This window comes from Pelophylax lessonae (genome assembly GCF_965119305.1).
Source record: "Pelophylax lessonae genome assembly, chromosome: 10".
Taxonomy (NCBI): domain Eukaryota; kingdom Metazoa; phylum Chordata; class Amphibia; order Anura; family Ranidae; genus Pelophylax; species Pelophylax lessonae.
The window spans coordinates 221795329-221816331 of NC_138777.1; the positions used below are offsets into that span (position 1 = coordinate 221795329).

Here is a 21003-nt window from a genome sequence, read left to right on the forward strand (position 1 = left end):
TGTGTTATGTCGCATGTTAATGTGCAGTGCGTTAAGGCACGGAAATGGTGTGTACATTTTTTATTTGCGATTAGGGCAAAATTAAATGTTCTCAGGCTATATTCTCTGCAGATTGAATGTGTAAATCTAGAAAATACCACATTATGGCCACTAGATGGCGATGTGGAGCTTACTTCTTTCCTATCATAGCCAGCTAGTAGACATTATGGCCACTAGATGGCGCTGTGGAGCTTGCTACTGTCCTTTGATAGTCATAGCCATCTAGAAGTGGACATTACATAGTTACATAGTTACAGTTACATAGTAGGTGAGGTTGAATAAAGACAATAGTCCATCTAGCTGGCTATGATAGGAAAGAAGTAAGCTCCACATCGCCATCTAGTGGCCATAATGTGGTATTTTCTAGATTTACACATTCAATCTGCAGAGAATATAGCCTGAGAACATTTAATTTTGCCCTAATCGCAAATAAAAAATGTACACACCATTTCCGTGCCTTAACGCACTGCACATTAACATGCGACATAACACAATAACACTCTGCAAACATGTAAATGGGCCCTCAATAATAATCTATGCTTACCATTATTTTTTCCCCAAATCTAACCCATAGCCACCCAATTCACTGATCACTTACAGCTGGGTGGAACTCATTTATAAGAGGGGTCAGTGAACAGGGCCTTTTTAGTAGACCCATGTAGTCTCCACTCTTAGCTCCACCCTCTTTGTTCCCCAACACAAAATAGAACACCACGGCTGCTGTAAAACGTAGAATGAGCCCCTTGCTGATGACTAAATTGGGATGGATTTGATTCAGCAGCTACAAAGCCAGACAAGTGAAGAAGCATGTAAAATAATTGATATATTGATAACTAAATTCCCCTCCACCTTCAAATAATAGATCTGTCATTAACTTTGGTCCCTCCCCCAATGCCATAGTGGTGATCAGAAAGTGAGAACATACTACAGCCATTTGGCGCCACCTACCTGTGAAGGGAACTAATACGATTTTAATTGCATTAAAATATAACTTTAATCATTTAAAACATTGTAGATTTTATTGTTACATAGTAACATCATATTTAGTATTGAAGATCGGAAGTGATTACATATGAAATAAACCCGCATCTGGGTATTTTACACCCGCTGGAGGCCACTTGTGAAACATTCAGTGAGGTAGGACCCCCGACAGTCGGGGGAAGGGCAGTGTAATGTTGGGGACAGGCCAGTCACACATTCAGCGTCTTAGCTCATTAACCATGTCCATGAATGACATGACTTTATCATAATTCACCGCATTCCTCCAGTCTCCGCCATCTTTAAAGTACGAGCCGATGATTAAGCCGTTGGCGTCGATGTAATTCTTCACGTTGTCCGCCGTCACCCCGGATCCAATCAGCACCGGAATCCGAACCGATCGCTGCACCTCTACAACACAAAGGGAATTTTGGATCCTTGGAACCCAAGTAAAACAAGCAATGTGATTGGTTCAATTAATGGTTACAGCACAATGCAAAGCAGAGGTGGCCAACTCCAAAATAATAGAGCCTCAAATGGGGCCCCCAACATCTTCTAAGGTCCACACAATAGTAGCGTGTTCCTGTGCTTTGAAGTGCATTGTGCTGAGTTAAGAAGCCCATTGGCCTATAACACACCTGCATTGTGAAAACTGTATGATAAGTAAGTTGGAGTGATCCTTGGTATCAGTGGCCACAATAAAAACCCATAGCATTAATGTCAGTGGACCCAACAATAACCCCAACATTGGTATCAGTGAACCCAATAATAATCCCCAACATTGGTATCAGTGGACTCAACAATAACCCCTAACATTGGTATCAGTGAACCCAACAATAACCCCAACATTGGTATCAGTGGACCCAAAAATACCCCCAACATTAGTATCAGTGGACCCAGCAATACCCCCTAACATTGGTATCAGTGAACCCAACAATAACCCCAACATTGGTATCAGTGGACCCAACAATACCCCCAACATTGGTATCAGTGGACACAAAAATGAGAAATGAGCCCTTCTGACTGCTGGAAACAATTTTCAGGATACTGTGCCATTAAGCTCTCTGGCGGTCTGATTATGTCAGGATTTCTGTGCTAAAAGCGGTACATTGTTTTGCATGGAAATCTGTTTTATTTTTTAAAACTCACCTTCCCCTGCGATCACCCACCGCCCTCCCCCGCCATCCTCCTGCTGTGTGCACGGCCGATGCCGTCCCCTGTCTTCCGGTTCCCTTCCCTGCGAGCGTTGCGACCCAGGGGGGTGGAACCGGCGGCAAATTCAAAAATGTAAACACACCAAATGAGATAATAGAAAGCTGAGATCCTAACGGATTACACTGTATCATCCCATTTCATCACTGGATTGCACCTGGTGACTTTTCCAGTGCCCTGCCTGTGCTTTTCCAGTGCTTTGTGCCTTGAAAATAGAGAACGACCATGGCGTCCAAAAAGCATTCTTTTTGCACAAAAAGCGCTTTTAGACGAACTGGAAAACAGCGACAGAGAAACGAAGTTACTTGAAGAGCTGAGTGATAGCGATTGGTGGGAAAATTGGTCATCAGGTACGGAAAGTGAGGACAGCGACGATTCTGATGTCTCTTTCTGGCACATCGCTGCGTTGGAAATTCTGAAGAATCATTTGATTACTTCCCAAATTTCACAAACTATGTGACAGAAAAAGACATCAGAATCGTCGCTGTCCTCACTTTCTGTACCTGATGGCAAATTTTCCCACCAATCGCTATCGCTCAGTTCTTCAACTAACTCTGTTTCGCTGTTGCTGTTTTCCAGTTCGTCTAAAAGCACTTTTGTGCAAAAAAAACGCTTTTTGGACGCCATGGTCGTTCGCTATTTTCCAGGCACAAAGAACTGGAAAAGCACAGGCAGGGCACTGGAAAAGTCACCAGGTGAAATTCTGTGGTGAATGGGATGATACAGTGTAATCCGTTAGGATCTCAGCTTTCTATCATCTCATTTGTGTATTTACACTTTTGAATTTGCTGCCGGTTCCTCCCCCCTGCGTCGCAACCCTCGCAGGAGGGAACTGGAAGGCAAGTGCCGGCATCACCCGAGCACACGGCAGGGAGAGAGTGTGAGGACGGCGGGGAGGACGGCGGGGAGGACGGCGGGGAGGATGGCGGGGAGGACGGCGGGAGGACGGCAGGGAGAGAGTGGGAGGACAGCGGGGAGGACGGTGGGGGAGGACGGCGGGGGAGGACGGCAGGGAGAGAGTGTGAGGACGGTGGGGGAGGCCGGCGGGAGGACGGCGGGAGGACGGCAGGGAGAGAGTGGGAGGACGGCGGGGGAGGACGGCGGGGGAGGACGGCAGGGAGAGAGTGTGAGGACGGCGGGGGAGGACGGCGGGAGGACGGCAGGGAGAGAGTGGGAGGACGGCGGGGAGGACGGCGGGGAGGACGGCTGGGGAAGATGACGGGGGAGGACGGGGGGGGGGAGGACGGCAGGGAGGATGGCGGGGGAGGACGGCAGGGAGGATGGCGGGGGAGGACGGCTGGGGAAGATGGCGGGGGAGGACGGCAGGGAGGATGGTGGGGGAGGATGGCAGGGAGGAAGGCGGGGGAGGACGGCGGGGAAGATGGCGGGGGAGGACGGCAGGGAGGATGGTGGGGGAGGATGGCAGGGAGGAAGGCGGGGGAGGACGGCGGGGAAGATGGCGGGGGAGGACGGCAGGGAGGATGGCGGGGGAGGACGGCGGGGAAGATGGCGGGGGAGGACGGCTGGGGAAGATGGCGGGGGAGGACGGGGGGGAGGACGGCAGGGAGGATGGCGGGGGAGGACGGCAGGGAGGATGGCGGGGGAGGACGGCTGGGGAAGATGGCGGGGGAGGACGGCAGGGAGGATGGTGGGGGAGGATGGCAGGGAGGAAGGCGGGGGAGGACGGCGGGGAAGGACGGCGGGGGAGGACGGCGGGGAAGATGGCGGGGGAGGACGGCTGGGGAAGATGGCGGGGGAGGACGGGGGGGAGGACGGCAGGGAGGATGGCGGGGGAGGACGGCTGGGGAAGATGGCGGGGGAGGACGGCAGGGAGGATGGTGGGGGAGGATGGCAGGGAGGAAGGCGGGGGAGGACGGCGGGGAAGGACGGCGGGGAGGATGCCAGGGAGGACGGCGGGGGAGGACAGTGGGGGATCGCAGGGAAGGTGAGTAACATTCTGGGGTAATCCCGAGTGTGGCTCGGGGGGTTACCGCTTTTGGTACTGAAAGTTAACCCCGAGCCACACTAGGGAATACCGCCAGGGATATTAATACCTGCATGGGTCCCAGTGACCCCCAAGAACAAGCAGAGGTCCTCCATACTCCCATCTGCTCATCTATGGCCGACTCTCAGAGAACGGACATTATATTGTACATCCGGGATATCTCAGATTGGATTACCTTGGAGTTCTCTGGGATCGGCCTCGTGTCCTGTGGCCACTCCGGTTAATATCAGTCCATCGGAGAGGAAGAACTCTGCAGCCTTCGCTGTCTTCAAGACCGAGACATCCGCTGTTATTGCATGGGAGCTGGTGACAACAGTATAGACAAATATCCAATAAAATAAATCTACAGTATATTCCAATGGGTACACATTTAATTCAAATCCAAATAGCTAAATAAGGAGTTACAATACAGATATAGGAACTAAATTACCTGCCAAAGGATTGGGATTTCTGTCCATCCAGTCCTAAGATTTACACAGCCCTGCTGGCACTGCTAAAAGTTGGTGACCAAGCTTTTCTCTATTGTAGTAAAAGCGTAACTCCACTTTTGTTGAGAAAAAAAAAAAACATTCCCCTCTGGGTGATCTCTGTACATTGCAAGGATTATAACAAACTTTGTTGCAGATTCCTACCTTTTGCTATTCTGAAGAAATCATTGTTTGGTCCTCTGTGCTGAGTGGGTCTAATGGGAGTGGTTTCATAATTATCTATCAGCTGTGGCAGCTGCAGGGCTCTGATGAGGAAAGCTGCTGGGTCTGCATCCCTTTAGACGTGTTCCTATTGGGAGTATCTCACCAAAAATGACATTTTTGTTGCAGGGGATGCCAGAAATCTGACTTGTATCTTAGTGCAGACTAGTGGGAAAATTGGTGAGCCAATCACACAAGCAGGAAATGATGTTTCTGGGGGTGTGGTCAGTATACATTCTGTGTACAGAACAGCTCCAGGCGGCCATATTGCATTGCATTTTCAGAAAATTACAACAGATGCAGATTGAAAAGGAAAGGTCATTTTTAATAACATTCAATCACAATATGATTTGTGTCGCAGTTGTTTCTTTAATTGGTATTTTTTTTCCCCCACGAAAGTGGAGTTACCCTTTAAGCACTACAGCTTGGTCACCTTGCATCCCCTAGCATGTGATTGGACATTGAAGGAGCAGCAGCACACAGATGATAGTAGACAATGTCCCATTTGTTTAATTCCAAATCAAAATTCGGACAAAATTTTCGTTATTCAGAAATTCAGATGTATTCGAATTTTGGAATTACAACGGTAACAACGAATCTGAAATACCAAAACGAAGTTTGGCCGAAATTCAAATCGAATTTGAAAACGAATTCATAATCGAATTCAAAAACAAGAATAGAGTAAATTGAGTAGAAAATAAACGGATATAATATAATAGAAAATAATTGAATATAATAAAACAGAACAGAATAGAATAGAAAATAGAAGACTAGACTAAAATATAATATAAAATAAAGGAATAGAATATAAACAAATAGAACAGAATAGAGGAAAACACAACAAAACATAATAGAAAATAAAATATAGAATAGAAAAGAATAGAATAGAATTCATTAGAGTAGAATAAAATAGAAAGTTTATAACCATCTTCAAAAATTAAAATAGAATAAATATGATTTTGAGTAGAATAGATAATAGAATAAAACAATAGACTAGAATCGAGTGGAATAACATAGAAAGCATATGACCATCTTCTGAAATTCGAATAGAATAAATTCAAATTTGAATAGAACAGATTAGAGCACAATAGAAAAAAAATAGAATAGAATAGAATAGAAAGACTATAACCATCTTCAAAATGTCAAATATAATAAATTTGAGTAGAATAAATTAGAATAGAAAAAACAATAGACTAGAATAGAATAACATAGAAAGCATATAATCATCTTCCGAAATTCTAATAGAAAGTTTATAACCATCTTCAAAAATTAAAATAGAATAAATCTGATTTTAAGTAGAATAGATAATAGAATAAAATAGAATAAAACAATAGACTAGAATTGAGTGGAATAGCATAGAAAGCATATAACCATCTTCAAAAATTAAAATAGAATAAATCTGATTTTGAGTAGAATAGATAATAGAATAAAATAGAATAAAACAATAGACTAGAATTGAGTGGAATAACATAGAAAGCATATAACCATCTTCTGAAATTTCGAATAGAATAAATTCAAATTTGAATAGAACAGATTAGAACACAATAGAAAAAAAAATAGAATAGAATAAAATAGAAAGAATATAGCCATCTTCCAAAATTCAAATAGAATAAATTTGAGTAGAATAAATTAGAATAGAAAAAACAACAGACTAGAATAGAATAACGTAGAAAGCATATAATCATCTTCCGAAATTCTAATAGAACAAATTCAAATTTGAATAGAATAGATTAGAATAGAATAGAATAAAATAGAGAGAATTTAGGCATATTCCAAAATTCAAATTTTGAATAGAATAAATTTGGATGCTGATTTTGATCTGAATTTGGTCAAATTTAATTTAATTCAACCGAATTTGGAAATATCTAATCAATTTTAAAAGGAATAAATAAAATAAATTAAACTAAACGATATAAAAACAAAACAAATTTTGTTTGTTCTGCACATCTAACTGACAGGCCATCCCTCTGCTCTCTCCTATTGTCAGCATGTTTATAAAGCCCCCTCTGATTGGCTCAGTGTTCTGCCCCTCCCCCTGAACTGCAATCAGCAGCCTGGCTTCCTGTGTGCTCAGGCTGTTATGAACCCGCCCCCTGAGGTTGCGTCATTACGTCAGCCTGGGCTCACCAGTGAAATTCTGAAAAGAGCGGACGCCACATCTTATGTCAGCATTCTGGACCCGATTTGGATCTGATTTGACCAGAAAAAAAAAAAGATAGGTGTATAATTTATTGTAAAACATAAGCAGTGCTGGGGTGCTCATCAGGGGGTGGGAGGGGGAAGGGACAAACCAGAGAGGGGTGCCCAAGGTGGAGTTCTACTTTAAAACACCAGGCTGTCTTCTATACAGAAAAGTACACAGAGCAAGAAAAACCCTGGCAGCTGTGCTCAGGCTGTTATGACCCCGCCCCCTGAGGTTGCGTCATTACGTCAGCCTGGGCTCACCAGTGAAATTCTGAAAAGAGCGGACGCCACATCTATACAGAAAAGTACACAGAGCATGAAAAACCCCGGCATCTGTCACTGTGTGTGATCACATGATCAGGAATCAGGCCAATAGGTTCTCATTGTTAGTACAACCAATAACAGTGCAGTCCCACAACTAGGAGCACGCGGTGCTGCACGCTCCCAGCTGTCAAAATGAGACACCGATTACAGTTCCCTCTGCAAAGGGCAGAGCCCATGGAAATGTTCATCTACAGGCTGCGGGTGAGCAGGCCCAACAGCAAACATGTACACTTCCATTGTTCATCTCTCCTTTTGAAAATGCTAGTTGCTTGGCTGTCATGCCTTGGCTAAGATAATTTGACTTTGAATAAGCAAGCTGAATGGGACTTCCTTTTTTCCTTGGTATGGATCAGTGACCTAGAAATCATTGACCATCAATAGACGGCCAGGCAATGAGCATTGCCCAGCAATGGAAGCCTCCATATGTTTCTATGAGAGGGTCACCTGTGTTTTTTCTTGATGTCGGTAAAGATGTGGATGCGGTCGGCTCCGATGGCTCTGCGGTATCTGAGAAGGTCTCCGGCGCAGGCGTTCACCATCCCCTCATCAGCGACGTGCGAGAAGATGAAGCCCTCGGCTCGGATAAAGTCCAATCCTGGAAGACAAATTACCGGAGCGCTAAACATCGATTCCATGCTGGTCTATGGAGAGGAGACTTCTAATTCTCCATTACAGAAACTAAGTATGTTTACAAATAATACTACAGGGGGGAGGAGAGTAGAGGGAGGGTAATATATATGCTATAGGGGGAGGACAGTATATACCAGGGGTGTCCAAACTAAGGCCCTCCAGCTGTTGCGGAACTACACGTCCCATGGGGCATTGTAACATTGCAATTCACAGACATAACTAGGCATGATGGGAATTGTAGTTCCTGAACAGCTGGAGGGCCATAGTTTGGACACCCCTGGTATACACTATAGCGGGATGGTGATATATGCTATAGGGGGAGGAAGGTATCGGCTAAATGGGGAGGGCGAGGATGATATATGCTATAGGGGGGAAGATGATATATGCTATAGGGGGATGACAATATTTTCTGTTGGGGGAGGGCAATATATGCTAAGGGAGGAGGATCATATATGCTATGGGGGGACGACAGTATATGCTATGGGGGATGGCGATATATGCTATGGAGGAGGGCGATATATGCTATAGGAGGTGGACAATAAATGCTATAGGGGAGGGCATGATATATGCTATGGGGGAGGACAGTACATGCTATGGGAGGGACGATATATTCTATAGGGGGAGGGTGATATATGTTATAAGGGGAGGGAGGTATATGCTGTAGGGGAGGGCAATATATGCTATGGGGGAGGACTTGATATATGCTATAGGGGAGGACAGTATATGCTATGGGGTAGGAGAGAATATGCTATAGGGGGAGGGCAATATATACTACAGGGGGAGGATAATATATACTATAGGGGGAGGGCGATATATACTATAGGGGGGGATAATATATGCTATAGGGGAGGGCGATATATGCTATAGGGGGAGGGCGATATATACTACAGGGGGAGGATAATATATACTATAGGGGAAGGGCGATATATACTATAGGGGGGGATAATATATGCTATAGGGGAGGGCGATATATGCTATAGGGGGAGGGCGATATATACTACAGGGGGAGGATAATATATACTATAGGGGGAGGGCGATATATACTATAGGGGGAGGATAATATATGCTATAGGGGGAGGGCGATATATACTATAGGGGGAGGATAATATATGCTATAGGGGAGGGCGATATATACTATAGGGGGAGGGCGATATATACTATAGGGGGAGGATAATATATGCTATAGGGGGAGGGCGATATATACTATAGGGGGAGGATAATATATGCTATAGGGGAGGGCGATATATACTATAGGGGGAGAATAATATATGATATAGGGGTAAGGTGATATATGCTGTTAGGGGGAGGAAGGTATAAATTATAGGAGGAGAACGGTATATGCTATAGGGTGAGGGCGGTATATGCTACGGGGGGAGGACAATATATATGCTATAGAAGGGGAGGGCGATTTATGCTGTTAGGGGGAGGAAAGTAGATGCTACAGAAGGACAGTATATGCTATGGGGGAGGGGTGATATATTCTATAGGGGAGGACAGTATATGCTATAGGAGGACAGTATCTGCTATAAGGGGAGGATGATAAATGCTATTGGGGGAGGAAAGTATATGGTATAGGAGGATGGTAAATGCTATAGGGGGAAATATATGCTACAGGGGGAGGGGGTGATGTATGCTATAGGGGAGGACAGTATGTGCTATAGGAGGAGGATGACATATGCTATAGGGGGAGGAAGGTATATGCTATAGGGGGGGGCAGGATATGCTATGGCGGAGGATGATATATGCAATAGGGATAGGTGATATATGATTCTTCCTACATGATGCACAGATGTTGCGCTTTACCATTCCTCTCACTATGCAAGTCTATCCATCTATTCAACCCGATTTAGAACTATACTGGCTGGTTTACCCTGTAATTGATTTTATCTCACCAGTTATAACTGCACTGCACTGTGTGAAGGTCAGGCTGAACCCGCAGTTGGAATCTTTACTTTTGAATTTGAAATACAACCAGAAAATGAATGACACAACAGGTAAATTATAAATAAATTAAGAAACTGTTTTAAAATGTATAGTAATATCCAAAACCTGCAGATAGTGGAGTTCAGTGTTGTTCCCCTTTCATATGTGTTGGCATTACACCCGTCCCCCCAGTCCCTGCCCTCCGCCCGCTCTCTGCATTGTGAACAGGATTGAGGTCAGACAAGAGAAACGAGTTCTTACACCACAGTGAGGAGACAATCGGGGTGAAGATAATCATCACCATCACAAAGAACAGAGGAGGAGAAAGCAGCATTCGTATACCACAGTGTATATACAGGAGGGGTGACTCATATTTATAGACTTGATGAATGGATAGACTGCAATCTGTTACCGGTCTCCAGTGATTGGATAGGCTGCATTCTCAGTGATGTCATCGATCTCCAGTGAATGGATAGGCTGCATTCTCAGTGATGTCATCGGTGGATAATGAATGGATAGGCTGCATTCTCAGTGATGTCATCGATCTCCAGTGAATGGATAGGCTGCATTCCTAATGATGTCATTGTTCTTTAGCGAATAGATGGGCAGCATCCTTAGTGATGTCACCGCTCTCTAATGAATGGATAGGCTGCATTCCTAATGATGTCATTGTTCTTTAGCGAATAGATGGGCAGCATCCTTAGTGATGTCACCGCTCTCTAATGAATGGATAGGCTGCATTCTTGCAGAAAAAACTACAGAACTACAGGTGTTGAGTTGATATTTCAGATGCTGTGTACGGGGGGTGGGTGGGGTGGTGATGAGAATTTAACACAAATAATGATTACAGCTCTATCCTCCATGACGTACCTACCGCATGGGCCACAGCGAGGGCTTGTTGGTTGGCACAGGCGAGAATCTGCACCCCTAGAGGAAGGTTGGGGCAGGTCTGTCGGATCGCGGCGCACACAGCCGCCATGGACGCTGTAATTTCCGGTCCAACATTCAGGGTGTACGGGATGTCATGCATGTTCTCCACTATGAGGCCGTCCTGACAAGAGAAATTTACCAACATCAGCACTTCCTCCAACAATCCAAAAGCCATGTCCCCGTCCATACATCGTCACTGTCCCAGCACTGGATCAGAGTCCAGGGGGTTCCCTGAGTCACCGGCGGCTCTGACAACCACTGACTCATCTGTCTGATCAGCGGAAGCCGGGACTGTACTGGACATAGGAAGCTCCAGGGGTGACCCTTGCTTCCCTACCTAGTAAGACATTGGATTGGAACAAGCATGCGCACAGTGAAGTCAGAACTCTTTACCTGTGTTCCAGGTTATCTAGTCAGTACCGAGTTTCTCACATCTCATGGGCACTCTGCTGGTAAAATATAAGTCTCTGGGTCTGCAGAGAGATTTTAAAGTGGAGCTGAAGGCAAAACTTTTTTTTAATTTTGGATGGAGTAAGGGAGGGTTATAACCCATGTAATTTTTTTTTTTTTGCATCTGTATCCCATTGAAGAGTTTTCCTTTCACTTGTCCCATAACCAAACAGGAAATGAGAGATAATCCCTCCAAAGTGAGGGAATCCTGCGGTGTTACCCGCAGTAGTGTCCCCTACTGGAAGATTTCCCCTCTATTCCTGTTCTGGTGACAAGCCAAAATGTGGGATTTTCAATCACTTCCAGTGATAATGGTCACCAGGACAAACATAGAGGGTTAATCTCCCTAACGGGGACACAGAGAGCAATAAAAACTGACAGGTGATCAGCGTGTTAATGAGGGAGGAACCAGGGAAGGCCAATTAAACTTCAGCTTTAAAGTAGAACTAAAGGCAAGACTTTTTTTTTTTCTATAGTTTTGGACGGAGTGGAGAGGGATTAGTCCTTAGTCACTCCGTCCAAAATTATAGAAAAAAAAAAAGTCTTGCCTTTAGTTCTACTTTAAAGCTGAAGTTTAATTGGCCTTCCCTGGTTCCTCCCTCATTAACATGCTGATCAACCTTTAACCTCTTCAGCCCCAGAAGATTTACCCCCTTAACCACTTGCCGACCACCGGGGCTGCGGCGGTCAGCCCCGGCCAGGCAAATTGACGTACCGGTACGTCACTAGCCTGTCACTGGCTTGTGAGCCAATAGCGGGCGAGCACGCGCCCGCTGAGGCGCGCGCCCGCCCCCTCTCGTTCCCTAACAAGTCAGTGCATGTGACCGGCAGACCCGATGTCCGCTGTTCACTCGCGATCGTTCGCCGGGAAGGGAGAAAGGCAGGCGGCTAATGTAAACAATGCCGTCTGTCATTCTCCCCTGTGTAAGAATGGAGATCAGACGGTTCTACTATGTAGGACCGTTGATCTCTGTTTTTACACCAGTAGCCATGTCCAATCACAGTTAGAAACACGCCCCCTAGGACACACTTAACCCCTCCCTCTCCAATACAGTTAACCCCTTCCCTGCCAGTGTCATTATTACAGTAACAGTGCATATTTATAGCACTGATTACTGTAGAAATGTCACTGGTACCCCCAAAAGTGTCAAAAATGTCAGTCAAGGGTCCGATCTGTCCGCCGCAATGTCGCAGTCCCGCAAAAAAAAAATTGCAGATCGCCGCCAAAAAAACACCAAAAATGACAAAAATCTTTCCCTTTGTTAGTAAAGGCGATAACTTTTGCGCAAACCAATCAAAATACGCTTTTTGCGATTTTTTTTACGAAACATATGTAGCAGAAAACAAATTGGCCGAAAATGTTAAAATTTTTTGATTTTTACATTTTTGGGGGGGGGGGGAATTTCATATAAAAAAAATGTGAAAAATATTGTTATTTTTGCAAAATTGACGCTCTTTTTTTGTTTATAGCGCATGATCACAAAATCGCACAGGTGATCAAATACCACCAAAAGAAAGCTCTGTTTGTGGGGAAAAAAAGGACGTGAAATTCGTTTAGGTACAGCGTCGCACGACCGTGCAATTGTCCATTAAAGTCACGCAGTAAAAAAAAAAAAAAAATCGCAAAAAACCCCCTGGTCAGGAAGGGGGTAAAATCTTCCGGGGCTTAAGTGGTTAATGACCAGGCCATTTTTTTGCAATATAGCACTGCGTTACTTTAACTGACAATTGCGCGGTAGTGTGAAGCTGTACCCAAATAAAATGTATTTATTTTTCCCCACAAACAGAGCTTTCTTTTGGTGGTATTTGATCACCTCTGCGGTTTTTATTTCTTGCGCTATAAACAAAAAATGAGTGAAAATTCTGATAAAAAAAGTTTTTTTAATTTCTGCTATAAAACATATTCAATAAATATTTTTATAATATATGTATGTGTGTGTGTATGTGTGTATATACACATACATACATATATATATATATATATATATATATATATATATATATATATATATGTATATATATATATATATATAAATATATACATACTGTATATATTATACACACACATACTGTATATATATATATATATATATATATATATATATATATATATATATATATAAAAATACATACTGTATATATATATATATATATAATTTCTTCACCAATATAGACAAGTATGTATTCTGCTACATATTTTTGGTAAAAGAAAAATCCAAAAAAGCGTATATTGATTGTTTTGCGCAAAAGTTATCATGTCTACAAACTAGGGGATATTTTTATGGAATTTACTTATTTTTTTCATGGTTTTTACTAGTCATGGCGGCGATCAGCGATTTTTAACGGGACTTTTTAGCAGAAAAATCTGACACTGACACTTTTTTGGGGACCAGTGACACCAATACAGTGATCAGTGCTAAAAAAAAAAAAAAAATGCACTGTCACTGTACTAATGACACTGGCATGGAAGGGGTTAACATCAGGGGCGATCAAAGGGTTAAATGTTTGCCTAGGGAGTGCTTTCTAAGTGTGTGGGGGAGGTGCTTTGACTGGGGGAAGACAGAGATCCGTGTTCCTGCATAGCAGAAGCACAGGATCTCCATCTTCCCCTTCCACAAAACGGCGGTCTGACTTTTTTACATAGGCAGACCGCCGTTCTGCCTCTCCTGAGAAACATCGCTGGGTGCCGGTGAACATCGGGTCTGCCGGACCTGCTGATTGGCTCCCGCTGTTTCCAATCACAACAGGAGCAGGTCGCCAGCGGCGCGCACCCCGGATCCATTGTACAAAATCACATACAGGTACGTGATTTCGCTCAGGAGCACCGCCCTGCTGCTGTATATCCGCACAGGGTTGGTCAGAAGAGGTTAAATAAAACCTTTAGCTTCTATTTCAGGACCCAGTGATGTCATCAGTCTGGATGCCAGCAGTGGGCTGGCTCTGGGGAGGAGTTATGCAAATCTGTAAATGCCTTGATTGGTTGGAGTGGGTGTTCCTCGGCCGGCTGTATTTGCCCACATGTGAAGCTGAGCTGTCCCTGGCTCACCCCTTTCATTTATTTTATTTCAGTTCACTAATTAAAATCCAATGAATGAAAGGGGCGGGGCAGGGACAGTCAGGCATGGGAGGAAAGAGCTAGATGATGCTGGACATCCTCCAGCCAGGAAATGAGGTATCATGTGACCTGCAAGTCACGCAGCATGAGAAGACACATTAACCCTTACTATGCCAGCCTTCTTGTAGAGTTCCGCTTCCCTGCACGCCTCCTCCGCAATCTGAGCCACCGGTGACCCGCCACCCGGAGTGCCTGAAGGTAATGGAGAGATAAAGGAAGGTCAATGGGAAATCACACAGATATCATTCAATGCATGTAAGAGGAGGACCACCTACCTGGCAAGGCCCGGACATGCACCATGCCAATCACCGCCGACTTCAGCCTGCCAAAGAGCTGCAAGAACTTCATGGCCTGGATGAAAAAAATAAAATAAAGTGTCAGTGTAACAACTCCAGGTGTTTATTGCCTCTCACAGAGATCACAGGACCCCCTCCCCCGACAATGCCTTCATCTTCTTCCTGGCAGCAGCACAAGGTAAGGGGGTGCATTGTGATGTAAGGAAGGGTGGGTGACTCTGACTTTTGATTGTGGGGGGGTTCTTGAAATCTCATGTAAGGGTGTAAGGGGGCGTGGGGTGCTTTTGTCATCTAATCCTACAGATATAACCGGCCCTTTGAGGGCAACCATAATGCTGATGCGGCCCGCAATAAAATTAAGTTTGACACCCCTGATGTAAGATATAATATAATGCATAATTGTGGTAATGTCATTAGAATTGGTTTATACTGCCATCTTGTGGTTATTTTGGTTGTTGCACTTTTCCTTTCCCTTCTGTGTTCCCTCCTGTCCCCTCCCATTTATGATGTATTTCCTGTTCCTGCTTCTTTATGCTTGTGGGAATAGAGATGGCCACATCTGTCTAGGCTAGTGATGGCGAACCTTGGCACTCCAGATGTTTTGGAACTATATTTCCCATGATGCTCTACTGCACTGCAGAGTGTATGAGTAGCATGGGAAATGTAGTTCCAAAACATCTGGGGTGCCGAGGTTCATCTGGGGTACCAAATGCTCGCATTCGAGAACACATTATCATGTTTTGACCTGCAGATACCATCCTTCAATCATCTGCCACATTTTGTTGTCTGCTATACCAACTGCTTGCAATAAAACCTACGTGGATGGAAAGAAACGGTGTCTGTGAGTTCAGCTATCTGATAACGATTATCCACGGTGATTGTATCTGCTTATACAGACCAGGAATAGGCCTCAGCAAGGGATAAGTCACTATTACAACAATTGGAGTCAGACTAGTTACTATGTACAGTCTAAGTGATCACTGGGGGGGAGGGGATGCTGATGACGGGAGAAGCAGGGTAGGCAAAATTCACCAGATTCCACTTTACAATTTGCTTTTTATACAGTACTTTTTTTTCCCTTTTGGATGACACAACGTTTAATTTCTCTAGAGGCATGAAATACCGGATCCTCGCTTATCTCAATGACCCAACCGCTGCCCTGCCAGAAATAACAAAGCAAATATATTATGTAAACCTCATCCGCCCCGTCCATCATCAGCTCACACATGGTCGCAGTGACTGGGATTACACATGCTTTTACTACTATGCTTCTGAGTGTTTTTAATCATATGCATCTATATAAAGGAGAGAAAAAAGAAAAACACTCATAGTGCTCTCTAAAGCGTTATTTAGCAATAATAAGGATTATAAACACAAGCAGAATAGTAAAAACACATGTAATCCCAATCCAATATAAGTAATCCAAATGGATGGCACCAATTGCACAGCTCTCTGAAAGCGTTATTTAGCAATAATGATTAGAAAACACTCACAAGCAGAGAAGTAAAGGCACACGTAATCCCAATCCAATGGGATAGCCCCAATTGCACAGCTCACCACTATCCTCATGGATTCCAAGCTCCCATTAGGTGTTATTTAGCAATAATAAGTATTAGAAACACAAGCAGAGAAGTAAAAGCACATGTAACCTCAATCCAATATAAGTAAACCAAACTGATGGCACCGGTTGCACAGCTCACTACCACTCTCATGAATCCCGAGCTTCCATTAGCATGAAGGTGTCATTAAAATCACAGGCTCCATCCCTTTGCATCTATCATCCTACAGCGGGACTTCTTCAGAACCCATTCTTTTACTACTCTGCCTGTGAGTGTTTTCATATGCATCCATATAAAAAGGAAAAAAAAAAAAAAAACACTCATAGTGCTCTCTGAAAGCGTTATGTAGCAAAAATAAGGATTAGAAGCACGAGCAGGATAGTCAAAACACATGTAATTCCAATCCAATATAAGTAATCCAAATTGATGGCACTAATTGCACAGCTCTCTGAAAGCGTTATTTAGCAATAATGATTAGAAAACACTCACAAGCAGAGCAGTAAAAGCACACGTAATCCCAATCCAATGGGATAGCACCAATTGCACAGCTCACCACTACCCTCATGGATCCCAAGCTCCCATTAGCATAATGGCGCCATTAAAATCACAGGCTCCACCCCTTTATGCCTATCGTCTTACAGCAGGACTTCTTCACAACTCATTTTTTTACTACTCTGCTTGTGAGTATGTTTAATCATATGCATTCATATAAAACAGGAAAAAACACTCATAGTGCTCTCTGAAAGCGTTATTTAGCAGAAATAAGTATTAGAAACACTCACAAGCGTAGTAAAAGAACATGTAACCTCAATCCAATAATTGGAAACCAAACCGATTGCACAGCTCACCACTACTCTCTTGGATCCTAACCTCTCATTAGCATGATGGTGTTGTTAAAATCACAGGCTCCACCCCTTTATGCCTGTTGTCCTACAGCAGGGCTTCTTCACAACCCATTCTTTTACTACTCTGCTTGTGAGTGTTTTTACTCATATGCATCCATATGAAAGAGAGAAAAAAGTGCTCATAGTGCTCTCTGAAAGCTTTTTTTGTTTTTTTTTAGCAATATTAATGATTAGAAACACTCACAAGCATAACAGTAATAGCACATACAATTCCAATCAAATATATGTAAATCAAACCGATGGCACCGGTTGCACAGCTCACTACCACTCTCATGGATCCTTAGCTTCCATTAGCATGAAGGTGTCATGAAGGTGTTTTTTTTTTTTTATTATTCTGCTTATGAGTATTTTTGTATGGCCCCCCACATGCTTGTATGCATGCCTGACAACATCACGGCATGCTCCTAATGAGACAATGGATGGTGTCCTGGGGTATTTCCTCCCAGATCTGGACCAGGACATCACTGAGCTCCTGAACAGACTGAGGTGCAACCTGGCGGCATCGAATGGACTGAAACATAATGTCCCAGAGATGTTCTATTGGATTTAGGTAAGGCGAGCGCGGGGGGCCATTCATGGTATCAATTCCTTCATCCTCCAGGAACTGGCTGCATGTTCTTGCCACATAAGGCCAGGCATTGTCGTGTACCAGGAGGAACCCAGGACCCACTAAACTAGTGTAGGGTCTGACAATGGGTCCAAGGAGTTCATCACAATACCTAATGGCCTGTAGAGGTCTGTGCGTCCCTCCATGGATTTGCCTCCCCAGACCATCACTGACCACCACCAAACCAGCCATGCTGAACAAAGGTACAGACAGCATAATGTTCTCCATGGCTTCTCCAGACCCTTTCACGTCTGTCAGGGTGAACCTGCTCTCATCTGTGAAAAGCACAGGGCGCCAGTGATGGATCTGCCAATTCTGGTGTTCAATAGCAAATGCCAATCCAGCTCCACAGTGCCGGGCAGTGAGCACAGGGCCCACTAGAGGACGTCGGGCCCTCAGGCCACCCTCATGAAGTCTGTTTCTGATTGAATGGTCAGAGACATTCACCCCAGTGGCCTGCTGGAGGTCATTTTGTAGGGCTCTGGCAGTGCTCATCTTGTCCCTCCTTGCACAAAGGAGCAGATAGCGGTCCTGCTGATGGGTTAAGGACCTTCCACGGCCCTGTCCAGCTCTCCTAGAGTAACTGCCTGTCTCCTGGAATCTCCTCCATGCTCTGAGACTGTGCTGGGAGACACAGCAAACCTTCTGGCAATGGCACGTATTGATGTGCCATCCTGGAGGAGTTGGATTGCCTGTGCAACCTCTATAGGGTCCAGGTATCGCCTCATACCAGTAGTGACACTGACCCTAGCCAAATGCAAAACTAGTGAAAAACAGTCAGAAAAGATGAGTAGAGAAAAAAAATTCAGCGGCCTCCACCTGTAAAACCATTCCTGTTTTGGTGTTCACCTCATTGTTGCCCATCTAGTGCACCGGTTACTAATTTCATTAACACCAAAGCAGCTGAAACTGATTAACAACCCCCTCTGCTACTTAACTAACCAGATCAATATCCCCGGAGTTTAATTGAGCTCATGCTATACTCTGACATTATCCTGATGGTGGAGAACAGGAATCTCCTTATAGGTGTATGGTGGAAGGTGTATTGTTTCTCCCCCCCCCCTTTTTTTTTGGGGGGGGGAGGGTTTCTATAACAGGAGGTGTTATTAGTAGTTCTATGTTTTATGTATTAAAGCCAGGGAATGCTCAAAGGCTATGTTTTGTTTGTTATGTTATGTTTATACATCTCAGTTTTTCAATAAAAATAAATAAATAAATAAAAGTGTTCCTTTTTCTTGAGCAGTGTATATGTTATTGTGCACACATACTGTATACAGAATAAAGAGTACAAACTAGAATGATCAGTAAGAATTGGTGATTGTTACATTGTATTTCATATGCAGCCTGTATTACGTTACATCAGTGAGTAGAGGGGTTATCAGTTATCCCTGGCAGCAGGGGGCGCTCTCCTACACACACACACACACACATACTGTATATGGAGCACAGTCCATACAATCAGTAGGAATTGGCGATTGTTTTATTGTTTAGGTTAAAGGCAGTCTTACATTGTATCATGTCAGTGGGCAGAGGGGGGTATTACGTTTCCCTGGCAGTAGGGGGTGCTGTTCTATACACTGGATGGCATTTATAGAGCACTATATGAGAGGGGGGTATTAGGTGTCTCTGGCAGTAGGGGGTGCTGTTCTATACACAGAATGGTATTTATAGAGCACTATATGGGGGGGGGGGGGGTATTCGTGTCTCTGGAAGTAGGGGGCGCTGTTCTATACACAGGATGGCATTTATAGAGCACAATATGAGAGGGGGGTATTAAGTTTCCCTGGCAATAGGGGGCGCCGTTCTATACACAGAGTGGTATTTATAGAGCACTATATGGGGGGGGGTATTCGTGTCTCTGGCAGTAGGGGGCGCTGTTCTATACACAGGATGGCATTTATAGAGCACAATACAAGAGGGGGGTATTCGGTGTCCCTGGCAGTAGGGGGCGCTGTTCTATACACAGGATGGCATTTATAGAGCACAATACGAGAGGGGGTATTAGGTCTCCCTGGCAGTAGGGGGTGCTGTTCTATACAAAGAATGGCATTTATAGAGCACACGACTAGAGGGAGTTCCCTGGCAGTAGGGGGCGCTGTTCTTCACACAGACAGTAGGGATCAGTAAGAGCTGGAAGTTGTTACATTGTATCAGTGGGGGGAGACTGCCATAGATGGAGCCCAGTGTGGAGGATCAGTAATAACTAGAAATTGTTACATTATATCAATGTGTGGGATCCAGGCAGATTTCCATAGATGGAGCCCAGTGTGGAGGATCAGTAATAACTAGAAGTTGTTACATTGTATCACGGGGGGAGACTGCCATAAATGAAGCCCAGTGTGGGGGGAATCAGTAATAATTGGAAGTTGTTACATTGTATCCATGTTGATGATGAAGTTGTTACATTGTATCACGGGGGGGGGGGGAGACTGCCATAAATGAAGCCCAGTGTGGGGGGAATAAGTAATAATTCAGGGGGGGGGAATCCAGGCAGACTTCCATAGATGGAGCCCAGTGTGGAGTGAACTTGTTACATTGTATCAGGTGTCAGAGAAAAGGGGAGGGGCTGTTCTGCACACAGCCAGTAGGGATCAGTAAGAGTTGGAAGTTGTTACATTGTATCAGTGGAGGGGGGAGGGGTCGGATCGGGTCACACACACATCATGTATTCGGGTCTCACCGATTCCTCTCCGTGTTTACATCCAGCTCCTCCCACCACGTGTCGGGCGCGCGCTTTCATCGCCCCGCCCCCTCTCTGTGTGAGCACGTAGCCCCTCCCCAAGGCGCGAGTCCCGCCCTCCTCCCTCTCCCGGGTCCCGGCTGGCAGTGTTTATAACCGGGCAGACGGGGGAGGCCGGGGATCGGCTGAGAGCGAGGAACATCGGAGGACATCACCGGAGATCACATCGGCCGACCCCACGTGTACCATCCCCTCCCCCCTCCATTCAATGTAATAGAACCCCCCCAATGGGCAGATGAGCGCCCCCCTGTGTCCTGAGTGCACCCCAACTTCAATCTTACACCCCACCACCCAGGTAAGTGTCCCCATCCTGTAATGTGTGTGCTGTGTCCCCAGGGTGGGGGATGGAGTTCATCACCCCCTCCCCCATAGAAACTTCCCAGCCAAGCCTGGATAGAGATCATCCTCCATCATAGG

At 44.8% G+C, this 21003-nt stretch overlaps 1 protein-coding gene across 1 annotated transcript; it reads right to left on the reverse strand.

Annotated features, from left to right (window-relative positions):
• Positions 1 to 1031: 1031 nt before the first annotated feature.
• Positions 1032 to 20606, reverse strand: LOC309565350 (uncharacterized protein F13E9.13, mitochondrial-like). Its single transcript, XM_082270266.1, has 7 exons — positions 20527 to 20606; positions 14755 to 14830; positions 14589 to 14671; positions 10855 to 11035; positions 7876 to 8026; positions 4410 to 4537; positions 1032 to 1428 (listed from the first exon to the last, which is right to left on the reverse strand). The coding sequence occupies exons 1-7, from the start codon at positions 20584 to 20586 to the stop codon at positions 1238 to 1240; spliced, it is 870 nt and encodes a 289-aa protein (XP_082126392.1). The 5' UTR covers positions 20587 to 20606; the 3' UTR covers positions 1032 to 1237.
• Between the last annotated feature and the right edge of the window lie 397 nt (positions 20607 to 21003).

Excerpts from the sequence above, each read along its gene's own strand:
- LOC309565350 (XM_082270266.1), bottom strand. The coding sequence starts at position 20,586 with ATGAAAGCGCGCGCCCGACACGTGGTGGGAGGAGCTGGATGTAAACAC. Across the intron at positions 8,027-10,854 it reads CGCTGTGGCCCATGCGGTAG|GATTGGACTTTATCCGAGCC; the intron begins GTACGTCATGGA and ends TTTGTCTTCCAG. Across the intron at positions 4,538-7,875 it reads GACATCAAGAAAAAACACAG|CTCCCATGCAATAACAGCGG; the intron begins GTGACCCTCTCA and ends TGTTGTCACCAG.